A 21,995-nucleotide genomic window follows, 5' to 3' on the forward strand; every position below is an offset into this window, starting at 1 on the left:
GCAGTTTGTGTTGGCTAGCCTTTAAAAATAACATCTTTTCCAATTTTTCTTGTATGCTTATTGCAGATTCTCTATAATGTCATCAAATATCAATTTCAATTTGAAAACGAAGTAATTTTTCATGTGCTGGAAAGCATTCAGTTGCTGGCTGTTTTGTTTCCCTGAAATTCTTAACTAGACAGTAGGGACAATGTCCGCACAGAATAATGGTATAAGCATTCTTCTTTACCTTTTCTCAAGTTCTAGTGAAGTTCTTCTCTACGTGTATCATAGGGGCCTGTGGATGTTATGAACATGAGCTGCAGTCTCCCATCTCCACGATTGCTCCGTACATAATGTACTCAATATTTTTTGTTTTGTACTCGACAGCTGCAAATACTTAAGACGTCCAATAGTAGGGTTGCATGAGTAATCTGAATTGTCTTGTCGTCAAGCGCTTTTATACTCAATTTTCTATTTGTACTTAGTAAAATGACGTCTCACAAAACAATAGTAGGAAAGGAGAAGGATTTTTTTAAAAGGAGAGAACATAGTTCCTAGATTTTGCTAGAGGAATTCATATATCCTTTAGCAATAATATGACAATTATGTTCTCTTTAATAAGTATTGCGCATCTATTCTGTTGTAACTAACAGTTTGACACATTTTTATCGTTGATTGAGTTTCCTTACTGTGGCTTATTCTGATATCATCCTCTTCTTCTCTCTCTCTCTCTCTCTCTATCTGTTTGGGCAGTTTCCAGATTCCATTGCCCTGCTTTTCTTTTTTCCTTCTCTGTGTCATGTCAACCAGCTTAGTTCGACTGTTGGTGCTACTTTATTTTCCTCTTCTGGATCCTAATATGGAACATTGCAATCCCGTGGGTAACTGATATTTCTTGAAAAGATTTGTATCAAAGCTGAGCCTCAGATTTATAAATCTGCATTTATTAGTTGGTAAAATGATTTGTTCATTTTCTTTTTGATGCCATTATGTTGCATTAATGCAGTGAAACAGCCCTCCATATTCCATCATTGTGCATTAAACAGAAGACTTGTCATTTCCTGGTGGATGTCACTTAGAGCGATTCTTTGTGGAGAGAAAACCAATCATCTTTTGGACTATCCTTTGGTGTTTAAAAAAAAAAGTAATCACTTCACTCGCGATTATTTTACCTCTTACATGGTTATTGATGGGTGGGTAGCAAGATGAATAAACAAAGAAATCAAAATAAGAAAGAGATGAGAAGATAGAGATAGAAACTAGACACAATATGGAATTTACTAGGCAATAATTGGTAAATAGAAACCAAACACCTCCTATTAAGAAACCCAATAAACCTATATGGAATTCTCAAAGAGGCATAAAATCCTCAAGCAAGCACCATTGAAGTTTGAAAGTCAACAAAGGCTTTCCACCTTTAATCTCACAAAGAGAAAAATAATTCATCAAAGTTAAATTGTAATGAAGAAAAGACCTAATAAGACTATTTATACTAAGCATCTGAATGGGTTCAAACAAAGGCACAGAGGCGGATGGAGCACTATAACTTGGGGTTCAATTGAACCCCAAACTTTCAATGCGTGGTATAAATTTACTAAAATTATAATAAATAGTAAATGTGAATCCATAACTTTAGAAATATAATGGTTTAGTGCTAAAAATTTAAGCTGTTGAACCCTTAGAATTTAAATCCTAGATCCGTCTCTAGGGCATCCTATCCTACCCTCCCCAAACATCATTTGTTGGATTACACTGAATATGTTGTTGTTGTATCCTTAAAGTAGGGCCTAGAAACTAAATGGACCGAGTTGGAAAACACTAACAGAAATCTGGACATTCCGCAGAACGGCCGTCGCAATTCTGGGCTGGCACTTCCCTCTTAGGCTCTTTGAGCTTCTTGAACTCTTGAGTTTGACTTCCTTCTCTTGAACTTCCAATGTAGCATGTTGTCAACAGTAAAGCTTCATGGCTTCTTTCCTTAATCTTCTATCCCAATCTCTTTATGGACTTTATCAAAAAATCATCATAAATCATCGTCTTGTGATCTTAGCCAGTAACAGGTCAGCGACAATTTGATATTGTTTCGGGGATGATATTAGTTTAGTTTTTAAATGTTAGAACAACAATCGATACTGAGTAATTAATCAACATTGAATATATTTTTAAGTCTACAAACTGATGAAAATCCTTATATACTTCATTCTACTGTATTTTTAGGCTTATTTATCTCTTCTGGAGGGGATTGCATCTGTAGTTGGGCTGATTGCCATGATGACTGATCATTACTGCAACTCAATACGTAAGACTTAAGATATACTGAATAGAGTATACGAGGAATGTGGTGTACTAAATGTTTTTCCTTCTGGTTGTTACTACTTTTGTACTTGACAATTCTAACAATATGAAAACTTGAAGAGAAAAACAATTTATGTGTCATTCTTAGGGACCACATAATGCGAAATTTGAAAACATATATATATATAAGCCATGTCATTATTTTTCTGGTTAAAAACTATTTAAAAAAAATGTAAAGATGGTTCTCTTTTGCGAAAGTTGTGGCAGCAAAATAAGGGAAATTTTTTCAACCTTTGGATATAAATGTAACACATCTCTTCAATTTTAATTTAATGGAAAAAAAAAAGGAAGACTCTGCTGGCCGCTACCCTGTGGCATATAATATTTGGAATGAAGTAAAGGATATAAAGGCAATTCTAGATACCATCAATAAAATCATTATAAGGCCTTGCTCTAATACTTTTATATAACATCTTTCAATGGTGTTCTTCATCAGTAGTGTGCGTATCTTTATAATAGTTTGTCATTCAAAGTGGAATTCTAAAACACACCTAGGATAATCTTGCAACAAAATTTTCTTGAAGATAAAAGTTATAATTAGGTAGAGATAGACTTTGATTTTTTTTTTTATTACTAATTAAGGAGGCAACAATAGAGAATGAAGCATGCAAACTCGAGAATCCTACTGGAAGTTAATTCCTATCCATCATATGTTTAAATGGTTTATAAACCTAATTGGATTTAATTTTAGTTACGTTGATTGATATGTTTAATTAATAAAAGTTGTTTTATTATTTCATTAAACTATGTTTTGCCAATTATTTGTAAATAAAAGAGATTATTTAATTAAGAGATAATTATTGAATAGACAAAAAGTTGAAAATATTTAAAATTAGTAAAATATTTATTATTTTGTGCGAGCATACCTGCGGTGGATCATTTTTTCATGTGATGTTAAGCAAAATTTCTTTTATACAAACTTTGATCCTTTTTCAACATTATGCATATGACCGACCGACCAACAAGGGTTGTTGTGGAGTTGTAAGTACTTCTTCATCCTTAATTAGAGGTCTCGGGTTCGAATCTTCTTGGTTAGGGAGCGCTTTACCCCCAATGTGGGACTTTTTGATGCGAATTCAGATTTAGTCTGGCCCTAATGCGAATACCGGAAATCGATTAGGAAAAAAAAAAAACATTCTGTATATGGATGGGTTTTATTCGATAATGGAGTTACAATTCGTTAAAATTGATTATCTATTGTAAAGATTGGTGTTTTGTTTGTAATGTAGGATAACCTTTCAAATTCGTTTAAAGACAATTTTCTGTATGTTTATGTTTTAAAGCATAGGACCAAATGATTTTAAAATGTAGACAGGGCAAGTGTCTTTGAGTATCTCACTTTGCTCACAAAATAATTGCCGTTACTTAGGTGTTATGCTCCGCAAGTTGTGGTGTACTTTACTAACAAATCTTAGCAGAGACGAAAGAAAACATGAGTGTTTGTCCATCTTCTTAAGTCTTGTTGGATAGAATTACACGGTACCTTTGTTGGCGGGAGGTAGCAATAGATGCTTTAATTGAGCACTTAAATTATGAAATCACTGTTGTGTCGTGGCAAGCCACTGCCTTGAAAGCGATTTCGGACCGACCACGGTGCAAATCGTTTAGCCCGGTACGCTCTCCAAGGTTCCACAACAACTCTCGAACACCTGCACTAGTGGTTGGAAGTAAAGAGTTTGCACAAACTATTGCCCAGAAACCAGGAGAATATTAACTTTTATGTAGAAGAGAAGAAGTTTTTTTTGGTGTAATTCTAAGAAACCTCTTTTTATAGGTAGATGACAATAGAGTCAAGAACAGAAATACCGGTTAACCAAAAAGTAAATACGCCAATAAATCTGAATGATGGAGGAAAATAAATATTGGCATTAACTCTAGAATAATGGGTTAGCGGTTAAAAATCTGCACAGTAAAGTCCATTCGGAAAATAAATATTGGCATTAACTCTAGAATAATGGGTTAGAGGTTACAAATCCGCACAATAAAATCTATGGAATGGAGTGAATTTAGTTTAGGCCTCACGTATACCTCACACGCAGGAGGGCAAGGGAGGCAAATTCATCACTTTTGCCTCCGAAGCCCAATTCTCATGTGGGCCAGACCCATCTTTTGTTCTAGCACATTTATTAACCCAACAACACACAATTCAATATAAGGAGAAAGGAAAGACTTTCCACCACATATGTGGGTCATTTGCACTTCATATAGAAGAAAAGATAAGTAAGAAAAAGAACTCACAAAGAAATTTTGGCTTTGCATTACAAATAAAGAATTAACTAGATCTTTTACTACATAATATACATGTTTGTTGCTTTATATTATGTTGGTTAACATTTTTCCAGGTCTAGAAATGTCACATTTTAATTTTTAGGTATCTATGCATGTAAAGCTAAGAAATTGTATGGTAGACTGACACATTAATCATTTATCTGTCTAAATGCACCTTCCGAGTTCCAATATTACCTATGTCTGTTTCGGGCAGGGGCGGCTCTAAGGTAAGGTAACTAAGGCCTTTGCCTTAGGCCCCTAATTATTAAGGGCACCAAAAAATAAAAATTACTATATTATTATATATACAATTTATATAATTGTTATTAGTAAGAAATTTCAAATTTTAATATTTTTTAATTGAGTCGAGGTTACATGATTGAATAAATACGTAATGATAAGTTTTTACCTCATTAAATTAAATAGTTTTTCCTGCTTTCTCATCAATTCTAATTTTTGTTTCTCTATGTACTCTTGTTTTTCATGTTTTTGACGAAGTCACTTTCTAATTTCATCTTAGTTCCTTTGAATTATTTATTTCTTTTTGTCAATATTGGATTGATTCATACATGATAAAAAACATAAGTTATTTTATATTGCATATTTTTAACTAAGAATCTCCTATTGCAAGTGAAGTAAAGGTCAAAATTTGGTCAATCATGCTCACCCATTTGTTCTTTTCCACTTAAATACGATGCGTTTGCATATGAGAGAGTTTGAAAACGTGATGTATGTCTAACCATACACCACACTTTGCGTTCTTGCAACTAGAACGAGGTCATGTGGACTTCTTTCTCATGTCATTATTATATGAATTTATTTTAAAAGTTTAAGGCCTTTTAATATATTTTGGCTTTAGGCCATCAAATTCGTTGAGCCACCACTGGTTTCGGGTTTTTGGTTATGATCCCATTATTCTCATTTATTACTTTCCATTCAGCAAAGGGGTAAAAAAATAAACCAAGATCCATCCCATTGTTGATGGGACCTAGACTTGATCTTATCCAATATCAAAAACCGGTACCAGAATAAAAACGGATCTAAGACAAGTTTCATAGCTTCTAGCTCTAAACCTATTGCTTTCGACTTAAATTATATATGCATAAATAAAAAATATTGTTGCACATATAATAAGAGTATCACACTCATTCTTAACCCATTAACTCTAAATGTTGAATTGGGGCATGCAATCTTTAAGTTTTTTGAAATAAAATTTACATATTTGAAAATTATGTAAAAATACTATAAGTCACGATGATAGACAATTCAAAATATTTAAAAGATATATAAAAAATACGGTCAAAAAACACTTGTTTGAATCTCGAAATTCGAACCATGTCAAATAAATTGGGATAGAGGGAGTAATAATTAATTTTGGGTCGGTCAGGTTGAACCTTTTTAATTAATTTTTTATTTATTAGATTTTTTTTTAAAAGAGAGTGTAAAAGATGAGTTATTCACCGTAAAGTTGTTTAGTAACACCGGAAAGTGGTTTAGTGACTTTTGTGTTAGTATACTCATAGTTAAGTGACTTTTGTAGTAGAAACGATAGTTAAGTGACTTTTGTGGGAAAAAATGATAGTTAAGTGACCACCTGTGAAATTTACCCTACCTTGTTGGCACCCATGCTAAAAAAGGCTTAATGGTGCATACATTTTTTTCTCTCCTTTTTAATGTACACTCATATTTTAGAAATCCTAGATCTGTCTCTAAATACAACCCACAGAATCTTGCACTACCCTTTGGCCTTTGCAGTTTCTTCTTGACTACCAAAGATTCCATTTTTCCTCTTCCTATTGCTTGATGACCCTATACCAACCCCACAAACAACAAACTCGGGACAATTATTTATAGGTGACAAAAAATTTCAAATTTAAGTTGGAGTAACTCAAGTTATTTTTATTGGGTAGGGTGACAAAATTTGGATTAGTGATTAAGGAGCTTTCACTCATTTTCGGACTTGCCCCAAGTTTTATTTTTTACACTTTGGCCCAACTTAATAAATTCCTAATTACTTAAAATTGGTAGGGGAAAACACACCAGCCCCCTCCCACCGCCAACCCCTACTGCCACCACCACCAACCCCCATTGCCACCCCCCTCCAGCACCCTACCCCCCGCCACCCCCTCCGGCAACCCACCCCCCATCGCCCCCTCCTCCTTGGGGTTTTTCCAATAAGTAACGGGACTTGCTGCAGCAACTAGTTAGTTGTTGAGCATATCACAACAAATAGGAGGACTCGTTCCAACAACCATCAACTTTTCAATCCGAGCCTCTTGATTTTTCACATGCTTGGTGAAGCCGTCGATTACCTTTGTCAAGTTTGCTAGTGTCTCCTCCATAGATGAAGCGGTAGTTACCATTGCTTGCATAATTGTTGGGGATGTTGGAGAATAGCATGGATTGTCGTATAAGTTGATCTGTGACTGGCTTACTTCATGTGGTGTGAGTAGAGAGGATCCGTCAATTGAAGTGTCATCATCTTCTTTCATAGCAGAGTTCTTGGATCCAGATAGATCAAGTAGAGCGAGAGTCTTCTTAATCTTTTCAGCAATGCTGCTTCCTTCCTCCAATGCATTAGTAGAGGATCTTGTTCCTTTTGGGGATGAAGATCTGAAAACAGGAGTTGTTACAGATGACACTTGGAGTGCTTGTTGTCCCAACATGCTTGCTTTGCTCCTAGTAACTGGTCCAATGCTACCGAAGGTAATGTCGAGGATGCTTTCCACATCAGCAGAGAACTTAGAGTTAGCAACCTTGGAGGAAATTGATTTGGAATTGACCTTCTCTGAACATTTTGATGTTGTTAAACTTTGATAATCGAAAAGTTGAGATGAGAGGTAGCGATTGTCCCACTGGACGTGCCAGAATTTGTAGATACTAAAATTCGCATCGAGAAAATAATAATCAAGACAGGAAAATATCACAACAATCGTATTATTTGATTTCAGATATGAGTGTTACAATCTCTATGAATTCTCTAATTCGCTTTTTCAATAATAAATTCAAGGGCAATTGAGCTTGATCTTGAACTTGATAGGTTTGATCTTGACTTGTACTTGAATTCAAGGGCTTTTGAGCTTAATCTTGAATCTGGTGGTCTTGATCTTGAACTTGTACTTGGATTCAACGCTTGAAGCTTGATCTTGAATCTTCGTCTGGATCTCTAGAACTTCTAGAGAAATACTTGAATGCTTTTAGCTTGTAAAGAAATTTCCGGCATTTGATCTACGAACTCTCTCTGGCTTCTTGTTAGAATTTCTGGTTCCTTTTCTGAATTATGAGCCTCCTATTTATAGTTGTATAATGGAGGAGTTGTGCTAAGAGCAGACTTCATTCAGCCAATCAGATTTAAGCTGACATGGCGATATTTAATTGGCCTGAACATGTCACTTGTACACGTGGTGATTCTTCATTGGCCTTTGATTTGACTAGGCATGCTGCATCATTTTGACACGTGGCATGACCCTATAGGCTCTTTCGTTTGACTTGGCATGCCATGTCATTTGACACATGACACCAATTTGGGCCTATGATGGAAGATGCCATCTTGGGCTTAGCAAAGTGGGCTCATTATTTATAGCCCAAATTAATGGACTAGCCCATAAAAATTGGATCATTAATCAAACTCATATTATTGAACTTAAATAATTAATTCATTTATGTTAGCCCATAATATTTATTTGGACTAATATATCTTAAATTTAATATAATCCAAATTTCTTGTGGCTTTAAATTTAATATAATTCAAATTTCTTGTGAATTTAAATTTAATAAAATATCATTGTCCACAATAATGTCGTAAATCTGACGAAAAGATAGTTTCGATTTATGACGATTTGACTTATCATCTTCTGCATGTCTTATATTCTTTTACTTCTATATCATTGAAGCTGAGATAAACAAAACTTCAATTGATTTATCGAACTATTTAAGTGAAAGATGGGGGCACTAATTTCATCCTCCCTTACTCGACCATTTAATACATTTCTACGCCAAGATTTCTATTTCTGAAATAACAATAGATTTAATTTCCGATTGTTCTTATGGTATGCTTTTACTATAAAAGAAAGAGAGTAAATTGCAAAAGTTACTGAAATTCATTAATACTTCCTCCGTTTTAATTTATGTGAACCCATTTGACTAGGCGCGACATTTAAGAAAGAGTGAAGACTTTTGAAACTTGTTGTTCAAAATAAGACTTGAATATTTGTGTGGCTATAAATCATTTCATAAAGTGAATTTGTTTCCAAATTAGGAAATATGTCATTCATTTTGGCACGGACTAAAAAAGAAATAGGTTCACATAAATTGAAACAGAGAGAGTATAAGATAACTTGCATATTTTTAAGTTTGTTAGTTGACTTAGTTAGAGGGCTGGAATTTAATTTCATAAAATTCTACATTCAACTTCGGAGAATAACATCTTAAAGACGATAAAAGTGAAAAATATGTATCAGTATCACCATTCACCTAATCTGAAATTAACAACCCAAAGCAAAGAAGAAAGCGCTAGTAATCGGGGAGAAATAAGAGGGAATACTCATATTCTGGTCTCATCACATGATGTTTACTTTTTGAAATTCCACATAACTCATAACTTCTTGATGCTAAAATTAAACAGAAGAGGAAGCAAGAAAGTGACGTCCACAATGAGCTTGGTAATTAGCCTAATATTGGAATTAAATTTTTTTAGCTGCAACAAAATAGAAACAACAAAGATAACACTATTTCCTTCTGAAAATCAGGAAGGACTACATATTAGATAAAATTTATATAACCAAATCCAGTTTTGTGATAATAATTATGAAACTACTATTTGCAAAAACTATGGCCAAACATAATTCTAACTCAAAAATTTCAAAAAAAAAAGTGAAAAAGTTATTGGTTTCTATGGCCAAACGCCTAGTTAGAATAGTATATATAAAGATAGATAGATATGAAAGATAGATAGATATGATATATGTCCAACTCCAATAACTTTATGGTCTTCTAATTTCAGCATACAAATCCACAATGCTACCACAACTCCAATATCACAATCTTAATTCACAGTGAAGCTTAAAAATAGAATCAGAAGAACTCACCGAATCATGTGTCAAGTAAGTGTCACATAAATGAGATGGGATCAAAAGCTGACGTCAAGTTTGTTTACAACTACATGAATTATTTACAACAAAACTTTACATGATTTCTGGATGCATGCTTGCTCGAAGTTGACAACATGGATATCAATCCGAAGGCTTTGGCCTCCTTTCCTTTTACCTCTAGACAGGGTCTGCTATTTGTTCTACTGTTATCTGATCTTCCTATGACATGTTTCTAGCTAGATGCTATTATTGTTTATGAACAAAAATTTCTGGCAGAGTTTCTCATTGATGTTTGTTTACATAGGGCTGTTTCCAAGTACCTCCAAACCTTGTTTATTAAGGAATCTGAGCGTGGGAAAACATCTCTCTCCATGGACAGTCTATTAGTTGGTAAACCAAGAAAGGAGGCGTCTGTGCCTAGTCCTCATCGTCGGAAGGGCTGGGCAGCTCATCTCCATACTCCGAGTCCTGTGAAATCATTTTTCTCACTAGATGATTTGGGGTGAAACTACTTATGTAAAAAATCTTAGATACACATACCTGACGGTGAACCGTAGGGAGGGGTGGAATATATCCAAGGCCCATCCGTGCTGGACGGCGGGCAGGTTTCGCAACAGTATTCTTAGCAAGCTTCACTTCGTGTCCGAAAGCCCTTAAGTAGGCCATGCCAAACATTTCGACTGGCATGGCCTCATAATCATCTGGATCAACCGCAGGAAGGTCCTTCAGATGTAGACGGTCCTTCAAACCCGTCTGAAAACCAGACCCAAACGTTTTGGGTCCAACATGAATCATTTTCTTAAAATGATCTACAAGAAATCAGAATTACAAATCAGAATGCTAAAGGTTATCTTTATTCTATTTGAAGCAGTTTCTGGGCTACATATAAACTGGAGCAAGAGCTATATTTATCCAATCAATGAAGTGCCACAATTACAAAATTTGGCTGGAATCCTGGGTTGGGGTGGGCGCGGGGGGGGGGGGGGGGGGGGGAGGAATAGGGGAGTTTCTTACAGTATACTTGGGGTTGGGTTTACGATTGGGAGCCAAAAGCAAATAAAAAAAGAATCTGGAATGGAGTGCTTGAGAAGAGGGAGAAGAAACTTTCAAAATGGAAAAGCCAATATTTGTCACTTGGGGGAGGGGGGGGGGGGGGGGGGGGAAGCAATGCTGATACAAAAAAAGATACACCTGGCATAATAACCTTGATAAAGAGCAATAAACAAGGTGGGCTAGGTCTCTGCAATTTAAAAATCCAGAATCAGAGTTTGTTAATGAAGTGGCTGTGGAGGATGGCTTCAAGGTGATCAGAACTAAATCTGGTGAGGATTCCAACTGGATTAACAAACCAATTTCCACTCCTTATGGGTTAAGTGTTTGGAAAACCATCAGAAATTTGTGGCCAACTTTCCCAAGCAAGTCAAGTTTTACAGTGGGGAATGGCATGTAAAGTGTCCTTTTGGGATGATGCATGGATAACCCAAGAGCCCCTAAAACAATTTTTCCCTGATATCTACTACCTTAATCAACAGCAGAGAGCTATGGACAGAACAAGGGTGGAATTTCACTTTTAGGAGACTTTTCAATGATTGGGATCTAGATTACATTTAGATATGTGTCGGGAACCATCTTGTAACTCTTACTTTTGGGCTTGACCATACAACTTGTGTGGTCAATTTTAGATATAAAACTATTACCATTCTCATAAAAAATAAAAAAAGAGAAAGCCGATTGACATGTCGAAATCCTGAACTTACAAAAATTAAAAGGGGGGGGGGGGTGAGAAGGGTTGGTAAGGAGGCAAGAGAACACTCACCCGGTGGGGATGCGACTAAAGAAGGATCTAGATATCCGGATAGAATCGCGGAAGCTAGATCTATCTCAGTCACCCAAGGCAAAGATCGAAGGTTTGGGAAACACTCTACGATGTGTGATCCTGCTGGAACGACACATATCACATGGTCACTTTTCTCCAAGGCCTGAAAGTAGATGAAATAAACAGTAAGTTTAAGCACTAATCTTACAATCTTCTGTGTCTCGAATTAATATATTTTCTGGTACAAGTACAAAACAGTGCCATTTACCAATCCTATGAAAAAAGGGAAAACGACAAGAAGGATGCACTTAAGTGAGTGACAGTTTTTAATATGCTTGTTTGGGCATTTTGTATCTTCAAAATGTTTGCCGTTCTTCCCCCTCCCCATTCTAACAAGCATTCAGATTTATGAACTTGACCACCTATCCATTAAGAAATACATCATTCAAGAAGCTGTGCCATGTACCTTTCTCAGATATGCTAGGAGTTACCAAAAATGTTCAATCTTAAGGGGAAGGAGGAGCAGGTAACAATAACATAGGACATTAGGACGGACCATTTCAGGAGAAGAAACGTTGGCACCCCCAACTTCCAGTAAGGACTGCAACCTGCCCTCAAATTTATACTGCAAGGAAAAGGGAAAAGATGGTCTTAGTCTAGCACATTTATCTAAGTAATTCCCAATCAAGTCATCTTGCATTGACTTGCTTGATGTAATAGCAAAAGTGCAAAACATTAGCAGAGGCTGAATAAAGGCAAAGCAATCAAGACTTTGCAGCATTACTTCTGAATCTCAACTGAACTAATGGGATAACTAGTTAAACTTGTTATGCATAACTACATCACAAAAAAAAAATCTAGATAAGCTATAGACGACTCTGAACCGAACCCACAAAACAGAAACTAGAATACTGGAAGAACTAAGGAAACGATCACCTCGTTTTCTGGTTCCAGCAGAAAAGTATAACCTTTCAAACAGTACTCCCGAGATGGAGGATCTACCGTTTTCACGGACACTCCTTCCAGCATCAAGGTTGGTGTATGACTGGGTAACCAAAGCACGAATAATCTTGTTAGCATTCAAAAGAATATGTACAAGACATTTCAGACCAGCAAAGCATAATGTGATTAATCTTAATGGAGTACTTACCAACTGTAGCTTGGAATAGCGGTGCAGATATTTTTTCCTGCGATTAGCTGAAATTCATGGTCAACCAATTAGAAAATGATCGCAGATATGAAGTTTGAATGAAAATTAGTAAACAAGAGGAAAATAACTTTCTTCATGGTTGGATATTGTAAGAGCTTGATGCTGCGAAATGAAGAGCTAAGACTAAGTTCATTTTTCTTCTGTTTTCTGAATGAGTAAAGAGTATCCATTTCAACAACTCGGCAAAAGAAGTTATGAGCTCAAAATTACATAAGGTAGAAAGATGTAGGTCCCTTTTCACAGAATAAGGAACCACAAAATCCACGAAAACATTTATGTCATGCACGCTTTTAAGGTGCACCAATTATAAACTAAAGAGTCTGAAGCTACATAGGGAATTCCTAATTCCTTCAAAGAAAATTTGGCTTCTCTTCTGTATAAGTATAACCCATTAACCACATAATGCATAATCCATATAACCCATATGATGAAGAAACATACCATTTCAGATCATTTCTCAAAACAAAAAAGATAATAGTTCAGACCACACTCGAGCTTCTTCTCGACGTAGGTCCATTTTCAAGGGGTAGGGAGCCACAAATCCTGGAAAACACTTATATTATTTACGCTTTTTAAGCTGCACCAGATAGCTGATCTGTATACTAAAGTATTGCAAGCTACGTAGGGAATTCTTAATTCCTTCAAATAATCATTGGCTTCTTAACCAACATAATGCATAGAGATAATATTTCAGACCACACTTGTGTTTCTTCTCGATTTTGTCCCTTCTAAAAGAATAGCAAAAATAGTCTATTATAGCAAGACTCAATAACTAGACCATTTTTTCCCTGATGAAAAGGGAACAGAGTATCGCAGAAATAAAAGCATAATGCTACCATTGATTATATCACTCAAATTATGAAGTCCACGCATATACCCACATGTTTATATTTGGATCCCTCTGGAAGATTGAATAACTATCTCAAATCTTCAGACTAAGGAACTGAAAGGACAAATATCTACATAATGTAAGGTGGGAAAAGCCGAAAAGCACAATCATGAAACAGTTAAATCATATTCCTCACATCAGCAAAATCTATGCGTAACGATTGCCATCTGTTTACATTTGGTTACAGTATCATAACTTAAAAGTACTATTTTGTGTATCTAGATATTAGCAACTCTAAATGCCAATAGACATGTATGTTGGCAGATTATACTAGCAAAAATCTAAGGTGATTTATACAAAGAGTACCTCAAGCCAACTATATTGAACCAAGGGTTTTCTAGCGACAATAGCATTAATCAGATCCTCACTCAGTGGAAAGGAGTCATCTACAAGCACATGTGAGCAGTCCAAACTCCACTTTTTAGTTATATTGGCACCTGCAAGGAGATTGATACTTTTAGGAATCCGATATAATCTGTTAGTTTTGAGATTATAATCTATGATCACGGCATCTAAAAAGGCATGAAAGCATTCAAGATACTTTCTGTGGTTGTAAGCGCAAATAATATACTCCCTTTGTTTCCATTTGTTTGTCTTAGTTTATCGCGGCACAGAGTTTAAGAAGTAAAAAGACTTTTGAACTTGGGGTCTTAAACTAAAGATGTGTGTAATGTACAAAAATGCCCTTTGAATCTTCTGGTCTTACATATATCGTGTAGGATGTTAGGTGCAAAAAGTTACTAATATAGAAAATGTCATTTTCTTTCAAACAAACTAAAAAGGAAAGTCAAACAAACAAACTGAAACAACAGAGGGAGTAGGTTTTATTCTTTTTTGATAATATTTAGGTATTTATTCTTTTAAATGTAACTACAGTAAAACAACTAGCAAATCTGGTCTCTAGGGATATCTATGCGGTCATACTTTAATATTCTCTTGCAGTTCTTGGTCCTTTTTACCACAGCCCAATAAAAAATAGGTATAAAAATAATTTGTTTTATTTCTGTCACTTGGCCAGAATTTGTGCATTAAGAATAATATGACTCACATAAAGTCTTTATTTTATTTTTGGCTTCTGAATTGTGATCATACCTCGCATCATTTTCTCCACCGCATAGGAAACAATGGTTTAATATTAGCAGAGGAAAAAAATTCAACCAAAGGCGCATCAAGAATTCAACAGACCAGACCAGACCAGTAATATTATAAACAGCCTGAAGCACAAAAAGGCATAAATCATCTGAGCAGATATTTATGTACATAGCACAATGATCACTCACCTATTGATGACACCTTCATTGTAACAAGTTGATTTGTGTTAGAATTCTTCGGGCAGCAAATGAAAAATATGAAGGAGACGTAAGAGAATCTGTTTGGCATATATCATGACATCAATATGCTGTTCAGTGGGATTGATGCCACTAACAAGAGGTAATATATAGGAGGTAAGAGTTGCAATGTGTAACTTCAATCACCTGTAAGTTGCATCACGAGTTCCAAATGAAACTAGATCCCCATCCTTAAGCATTGTTTCTTTATTGGGAAAGTCATGGACTTTCTCAGTTGAGCCCACATTCTTGTTCAGATATGTTCCATTCTTTGAGCAGTCTTTTATGCGTACTTGAGATAAAATATTTGACAACGAATGATCGAAAGAACTCATCTCATCAATTGAAATCTCTGCATGGATCCTTGAAACTCCTTTATCTTTTTTGATAATGACATCACATCCTTTTCGACCCACTTTATATGTACCTTTATCGAAAAAATAGTAGTTATCTTCTCCTGTCACATAAACAAGAAGCAGTGTATTAGTGCATACACAAATTACCAAAGTTAACAATCATCAGAATGCTATCGGGAACTTAAAAACGAGAATCCCAATCTGTAAAGGTACTGGAAGTTGCTTAATGAAAGTTCCTTGCTATAACTACATTGATGGAAGAAGGTTTCTTATCAAGAAAAGGACAAATTGACTATTTCTAGTCTAAAATGAAACAACAACGACATACCACAAAGTGGGGAAACCAAAAAAAGTCATAATTTTGATAAAGTAAGGAGTTTCAACCTACAATGCAATGCAAGAAAAGAAAGAAAGAAGTCATTTTCTTGATTTGAGTGGAACCTGGGAGTGGGTCGACTGGAAAAAGTCCCCAAACCATCTTTCTTGATTTTGGTAACAGTGAAGAAGGTGAACAAGTTCAATGGAACGTAACACCGTTGACAAGGGATTCAAGAAAGTCCAGAGAGAGATTGCTATTTGCTGTGAGAGTAGAGACTACAGAGAAGAAAGTAAAGATTATTTGGGTGATTCAATTAACAGTGACTAAAAATATTTCAAATTTAAGTGGGAGTTCAACTTGTTTCTTTTCTATTAAGTAGAGTGGTGATACTTTAATGAATTTTTGGACTTTGCCTTTTAAGTTTTATTTTTTACATTTTGACCCAATATAATATATAGAAAATCTTAAAATACCTAAAAGGGTTTATTTATAAAATAAATGTTAGATTATGTAAATATTTAGTCAAAAATATTTTGTAATCTTCTATTAGGATAGCATACATTAGAATCAATTAGTCAAATTAGTTCCTAATTTGTAGCTTACAATTACGTTGTAAAGGATGTATATTAACCTATGGAATGAATGAGAATCATCACGGCAAATATTCTCTTACATGGTATCAGACTAGGTCTCTACAAACCCTAGCAGTCGCCCACCTCTAGCAGCCGCCCACCTCTTCATCGTCCCTTCCTCCTTCTCATCTCCATGGCTGACGCGTCCAAGTTGCATCCTGCAACTACAGTCACCAATATCAAATCGTGTATTCCTATTATTCTTGACTATGAAGGAAGCCAATACAATAACTGGGCTACCCTCTTCAAGCTCCATTGCCGAGCCAACTTGGTAATTGATCACATATTACCTCCTGCCTCCCCCACCGTGTCATCCCCAACGACCGCAGCCGGGAAAATTGCTGCAAAGGCTCTATAGGAACGGCTAGATGACATCGTCCGGCAATGGATATATGGTACGATATCGAATGATCTTCTCAACATGATCATTCATCAAGAGGACACCGCAGCCGAGGCTTGGAATCGTCTTGTTCATCTCTTCCAGGACAACAAATCGGCTAGGTCTCTTGCTCTTGATGCAAAATTCACGAACACCAAATTGGTGGATTTCCCGAACGTGAAAGCATACTGCACCCGGCTCAAGGTTCTTGCAGACAACCTCGCCAACATCGACCACAAAGTTTCCGACGAACAACTTGTGCTCCGTCTTCTGCGTGGGTTATCGGAAGAATATAAGACTTTTCGAACAACGGTGCAGCACTGTACTCCTCTCCCATCCTTTGACGTTGTACGGTCGATGCTCGAACTTGAGGAAGACAGCAATGGCGAGGACGCCATTCACGAATCCGGTTCGAATGCTGCTCTCGTTTCCCACAATATTAATTCTCATAAGTTCTCTGTTAATGGGCAGCCCAACAATTCTGAAAATACCTCCAATAATCGAGGAAATTCTCACAATCGCGGAAAGAAGAACAATCGCGGTCGTGGCGGCGGGAACCGCAACAACAACCGTGGTGGCGCTGGGAATGGCCAGAACAGCGGCGGGGGCAGCTGGAACAACCACCAGACCAGCCTGCCCGCCGCGTCGCAGCACCAAGGCGCTACTGGCCAGCCTTGGTTTTTCCCCTCTTGGGCTGCTTGGGGGCCACAACCGTGGGCCACCCCACCGTGTCCCTACCCCACAACAGGGTGGGAGCAGCCTCGCGGCTGGCAGCAGCCACGCCCAGCCCAATCACAACAGGGCATTCTCGGTGCTCGCCCTCCCTAGTCGTTCTATTCGGCAACCCCGTCATCACATGGTGGGTATGTGCCCACGGATATTGATCAGGCTATGCATACAATGTCCTTGAATCCGCCCGATAACAACAATTGGTACATGGACACCGGAGCCACATCTCACATGACCAACTCCCAAGGTACTCTCTCGTCTTACTATCAATTGAGCAAAAACAATGGCATTATTGTTGGTAATGGTAACATGATTCCGATTCGTGGTTATGGTCATACTTCCCTTCAAGTCAATCCCTCCATAAACCTGAAAAATGTTCTACATGTACCTAAACTCATCAAAAACCTTATTTCTGTTCGTAAATTTACTCTCGATAATATGGTTTCTGTTGAATTTGATCCTTTTGGTTTTTCTGTGAAGGATTTACGGACGGGGAGAAAACTCATGAGACGTGAGAGTTCGGGTGATCTTTATCCATTCGTCAAAAATTATCGAGCCATTTCGTCTTCCGCACCATCTGCTTTTATCGTCATCTCTCCTCATATTTGGCACTCCCACTTAGGTCATCCGGGGGATGTAATTCTTAGTTCTTTACATAGTAGTAATTTGATTGAATGTAATAAGGCTCGAAACAATATTTGTCATTCTTGTCCTTTGGGGAAATTAATTAAAATGCCTTTTTATGACTCTCTTTCAACTACTACTATGCCCTTTGACATTGTTCACAGTGATTTATGGACTTCACCTGTTCTTAGCTCTTCCGGTCACAGATATTATGTTTTATTTCTTGACAATTATACTAATTTTCTTTGGACTTTTCCCATCAAAACAAAGTCCCAAGTTTAAGATTGTTTCTTGTCTTTCCGGATTTTCATTCGCATTCAATTTGAAAAAGAAATCAAAACTTTTCAATGTGACAACGGGCGTGAATTTGATAATGGTCCTTTTCATAAATTTTATGAACAAAACGGGATGCTTTCTCGATTTTCTTGTCCGCACACCTCACCCCAAAATGGTAAGGCGGAACGGAAAATTAAATCCATAAACAACATGGTTCGTACATCCCTTGCCCATGCATCTATGCCCCCCTCCTATTGGCATCACGCTTTGGCCATGGCAACGTACCTACACAATATTCTCCCTTCTAAAATCTTAGCATATAAGACACCCACTCAGATTCTTTATCAAAAGAATCCATCCTACTCTCATCTCCGAGTTTTTGGTTGTCTATGCTTTCCTCTCTTCCCTTCCACACAAATTCATAAGTTACAATCTAGGTCCACTCCATGTGCTTTCCTAGGGTATCCTTCCAATCTTCGGGGGTACAAATGCTATGATTTATCGAGCCGAAAAATAATCATAGCCCGGCATGTGTGGTTTGATGAAAACTCTTTTCCATTTTCACAAATAAATAATCCAACTCCTACCTCATATGAGTTTTTGGGTGATGATAATTCCCCATTAAGAATACATTTGTTGCATGACCAGGCCAATGCTCCGCAAATGCGGCCCCCTCAACCTCCTGCAACCCAACACCCGAGCTCACCCATCTCCTCTCCTTCCTTGTCGCCTGTCCAGTAGGCTCCCACCACCCCAGCTGCCCGTCATCTTCTTTCCTCTCCTGGCGCGGCCCAACCCTCTCCTTCGCCCTCGCTGCGTCACCACGGCAGCAGCCCCGTCCGTGCCAGCCCCCCACCCATTCCTCGCATGACTACATTGTCACGACCCAACCCCGTAGGCCGTGACTGGTGCCTGAGCTGGGCACTCTGACATACTTATCCAAATCGAATCACATACGGATAGCGTATATAGGCACAAATATCACATGCTGCCTCAAATTATATCAAACTGCCTCAAACGCATTTCAACACAACCATATACATATATATATATATATATATATATATATATATATATATATATATATATATATATCAAAAGCCGACAAGGCTATCAAATGGCACAACGGCCCCAAAACATACACGAATGCACGCCGACAAGGTTGCCATAACGAATAGGATCATACAAACACATCTGAACAGAAGTAGGCACACCCACCCACAAATACGTCTACAGACCTCTAAACAGACCAACCGAAACATATAGCGGGACAGGGCCCCGCCGTACCCCTGAACAAAATATATATATACACCACGAACGAATATATACCAAAATATATGCTCTGAAATGAGAAGAGCACTCCAAACAGCAGAAGAGGGTGTCCTAAACTGGTGGATCACCAAACTGTGCGTCTGTACCTGCGGGCATGAAACGCAGCCCCCCGAAGAAAGGGGGTCAGTACGAAATATGTACTGAGTATGCAAAGCAGAAGATACAGAAAACAAATCGGAGACATAAACGAAATAGAAGTACCGAACATAAGTACAAATCCAACATATCAAAATGTTTAGTTTGAAAATATAAGTCATGCATAGGGTACAGAAGAATATGGTCGCCCGCCCGTCGATGGCGCCATAACACAGCATAACACCAGAAGGTTTCAAATCTCCATATCCCCGTCACATATCATAACACAGCATAACGCCATACACAGCATGACACCAAATATAAGTAGAACATAGCCCTCTAACGAGTGGCTCGATGAATCATAAACACAACATAACTCCGGAGTATATCAAAGTGCGCACGACAACAGAACCGGCCCGGGACTCGGCGAAAGGGATAACAGAATGCACGAGTAGAGTCGTGAGTAGTCATATGCATAAAATCATTATCATGAACTCAAACATAAGTAAAATGATCATGCTTGAAAATCGAAATAATAGTCATAACAAATTCTTTCAAAAGTTCCCGAATTACATAAAAGAAAGTCGCGGGACCCACGGACGGGTATTGACCCGAGTCGGGCCTGCCTATGGAAAACATACTCATTATACATTATGCAAACTCCTATAAAAATATTGGAACAATCCGAGCCTTTATGCGAAAGATATGGCATTCAATAATTACGAAATTCTTTAAAGTGAAACCTTTCTATGCAAAGTTCGGAAAGCGATTATTTCAAAGACATAATAGTTCATATTTCATCAAATCATACATAAGAGTGCCAAGGAATATATAAGGATCATAACATGCTCGGATTTCAAATCTTAGAATTTTCCTCAAGGGCTCATAATCTAGCCTATTGAAAACTATGGCATGCCAAAAGAAGGAAGGATTGGGCTTTACATACCTCGTACGCACTCCAAGTTAGCCAATCTAAAATTAATCCCAATCTACGCCTCGGGCTCCCCAAGGTATACAAATACGCCAATGAATATCACACATTAGCTATAGGCACTTGAGCAATTTATTCCAAACTAACACGAAATTCTACAGAAAATTCGGCAGCATTTCCCCTGTAAATAGGCCAACCCGAGAATTTAACTCGTCCAAAATCAACAACAACAACAACAACAATAACCAACCTAGCAACTCCAACAACCAATCCGAAAGGCCATATTACATTAATAACTCTCTTTTACAACATTCGACAACATTCATAATATTCGTTTCGACGGCTTACATTCAAGCCACATTATCGCTCATACATTCGATTATCAACCCGAATCCTTACCAACAATATTCAAGATCATCCTAAACAATTCACATAATATTTCCAACAATCCAATAATTTTTTTCCCCACTTTGGCCGAAAACAGTCCCCAACCGAGAACAGCCCCTTTTAACACATTCCTCACTTTCAAATCATGATTTGTATCGACAATTCACAATATAACGATATCATTTTCATAGATATAAAAATTACGTCAAACGCACAATAATCCTCAAATCAGCCCATACAATCACAACATCAATCTTGAGTCATCAAACACTCAATTCCAACTAGAATGTATAACGACGACATCTAAAACGCTAAGCGATATTAATGCGATCTTCGGCATATAATAAGACCCACATTCGGATACCCTACACATATACCTATATTGATGATTCTTGGCCATCCTACACACTACAACAATTTAACATGCTACAAGGAATTTATTCAACAACCCAATCACAATATCCATCTACACGGCTAGCACACCCATCACACAACCCACTTCCAACATACTATATTTCATGATTTTCATCCATATTAACATACTAAAATATGCATAAAACATTCACAACTCATAAAACAAGAGAAATTCTTACCTTTCTTCTTTACTCCACAATTAGGCTAGGGTTTGCAAATGGCCACAACGAATAGTTGGATGACCCAAATAACACTTCCACGCTACTTAGGGACCTCAAAATAGTGGGTTTGCACCAAGGAATTAATTTTGGGAAGGCTAGAAATGGGACTTGATTTTTTCTTGGTTTGGCCGAGAGAGAGGGGTTGAAGTGGTGCTTCAACCTCTTGATATTTTTCTAAGTGTAGAATGGTAAAGATGACTTAGAAGTCATCTTTTTAAGCCCCCACATTAATCCTCCATGTGTCCTTGGCCCACACATGTGTTGGACCATTTAAAATTGGCCACAACAATGTGTGGGACCACTCCACTCTACACGGCCACAAGGCCTTTTTGCACAAGATTTTTCAATTCCAATTATATCACTTTTGGTCCCAAATTTTCCT

General features: G+C 37.2%; 2 protein-coding genes across 2 annotated transcripts; one reads left to right on the forward strand and one right to left on the reverse strand.

The window, feature by feature from the left end:
- Window positions 1-9,706: 9,706 nt before the first annotated feature.
- LOC132621544 (nibrin homolog) lies at window positions 9,707-15,936 on the reverse strand. Its single transcript, XM_060335866.1, has 10 exons — window positions 15,736-15,936; window positions 15,086-15,395; window positions 14,891-14,979; window positions 13,917-14,047; window positions 12,662-12,708; window positions 12,448-12,556; window positions 12,068-12,136; window positions 11,512-11,674; window positions 10,236-10,504; window positions 9,707-10,163 (listed from the first exon to the last, which is right to left on the reverse strand). The coding sequence occupies exons 1-10, from the start codon at window positions 15,770-15,772 to the stop codon at window positions 10,113-10,115; spliced, it is 1,275 nt and encodes a 424-aa protein (XP_060191849.1). The 5' UTR covers window positions 15,773-15,936; the 3' UTR covers window positions 9,707-10,112.
- A 730-nt stretch (window positions 15,937-16,666) lies between these two features.
- On the forward strand, window positions 16,667-17,452 carry LOC132628772 (uncharacterized). Its single transcript, XM_060344539.1, has one exon. It carries the CDS (start codon window positions 16,667-16,669, stop codon window positions 17,450-17,452), a length of 786 nt encoding a protein of 261 aa, XP_060200522.1.
- Window positions 17,453-21,995: the final 4,543 nt, after the last annotated feature.

Source organism: Lycium barbarum, chromosome 2 (assembly GCF_019175385.1).
Source record: "Lycium barbarum isolate Lr01 chromosome 2, ASM1917538v2, whole genome shotgun sequence".
Lineage (NCBI taxonomy): Eukaryota > Viridiplantae > Streptophyta > Magnoliopsida > Solanales > Solanaceae > Lycium > Lycium barbarum.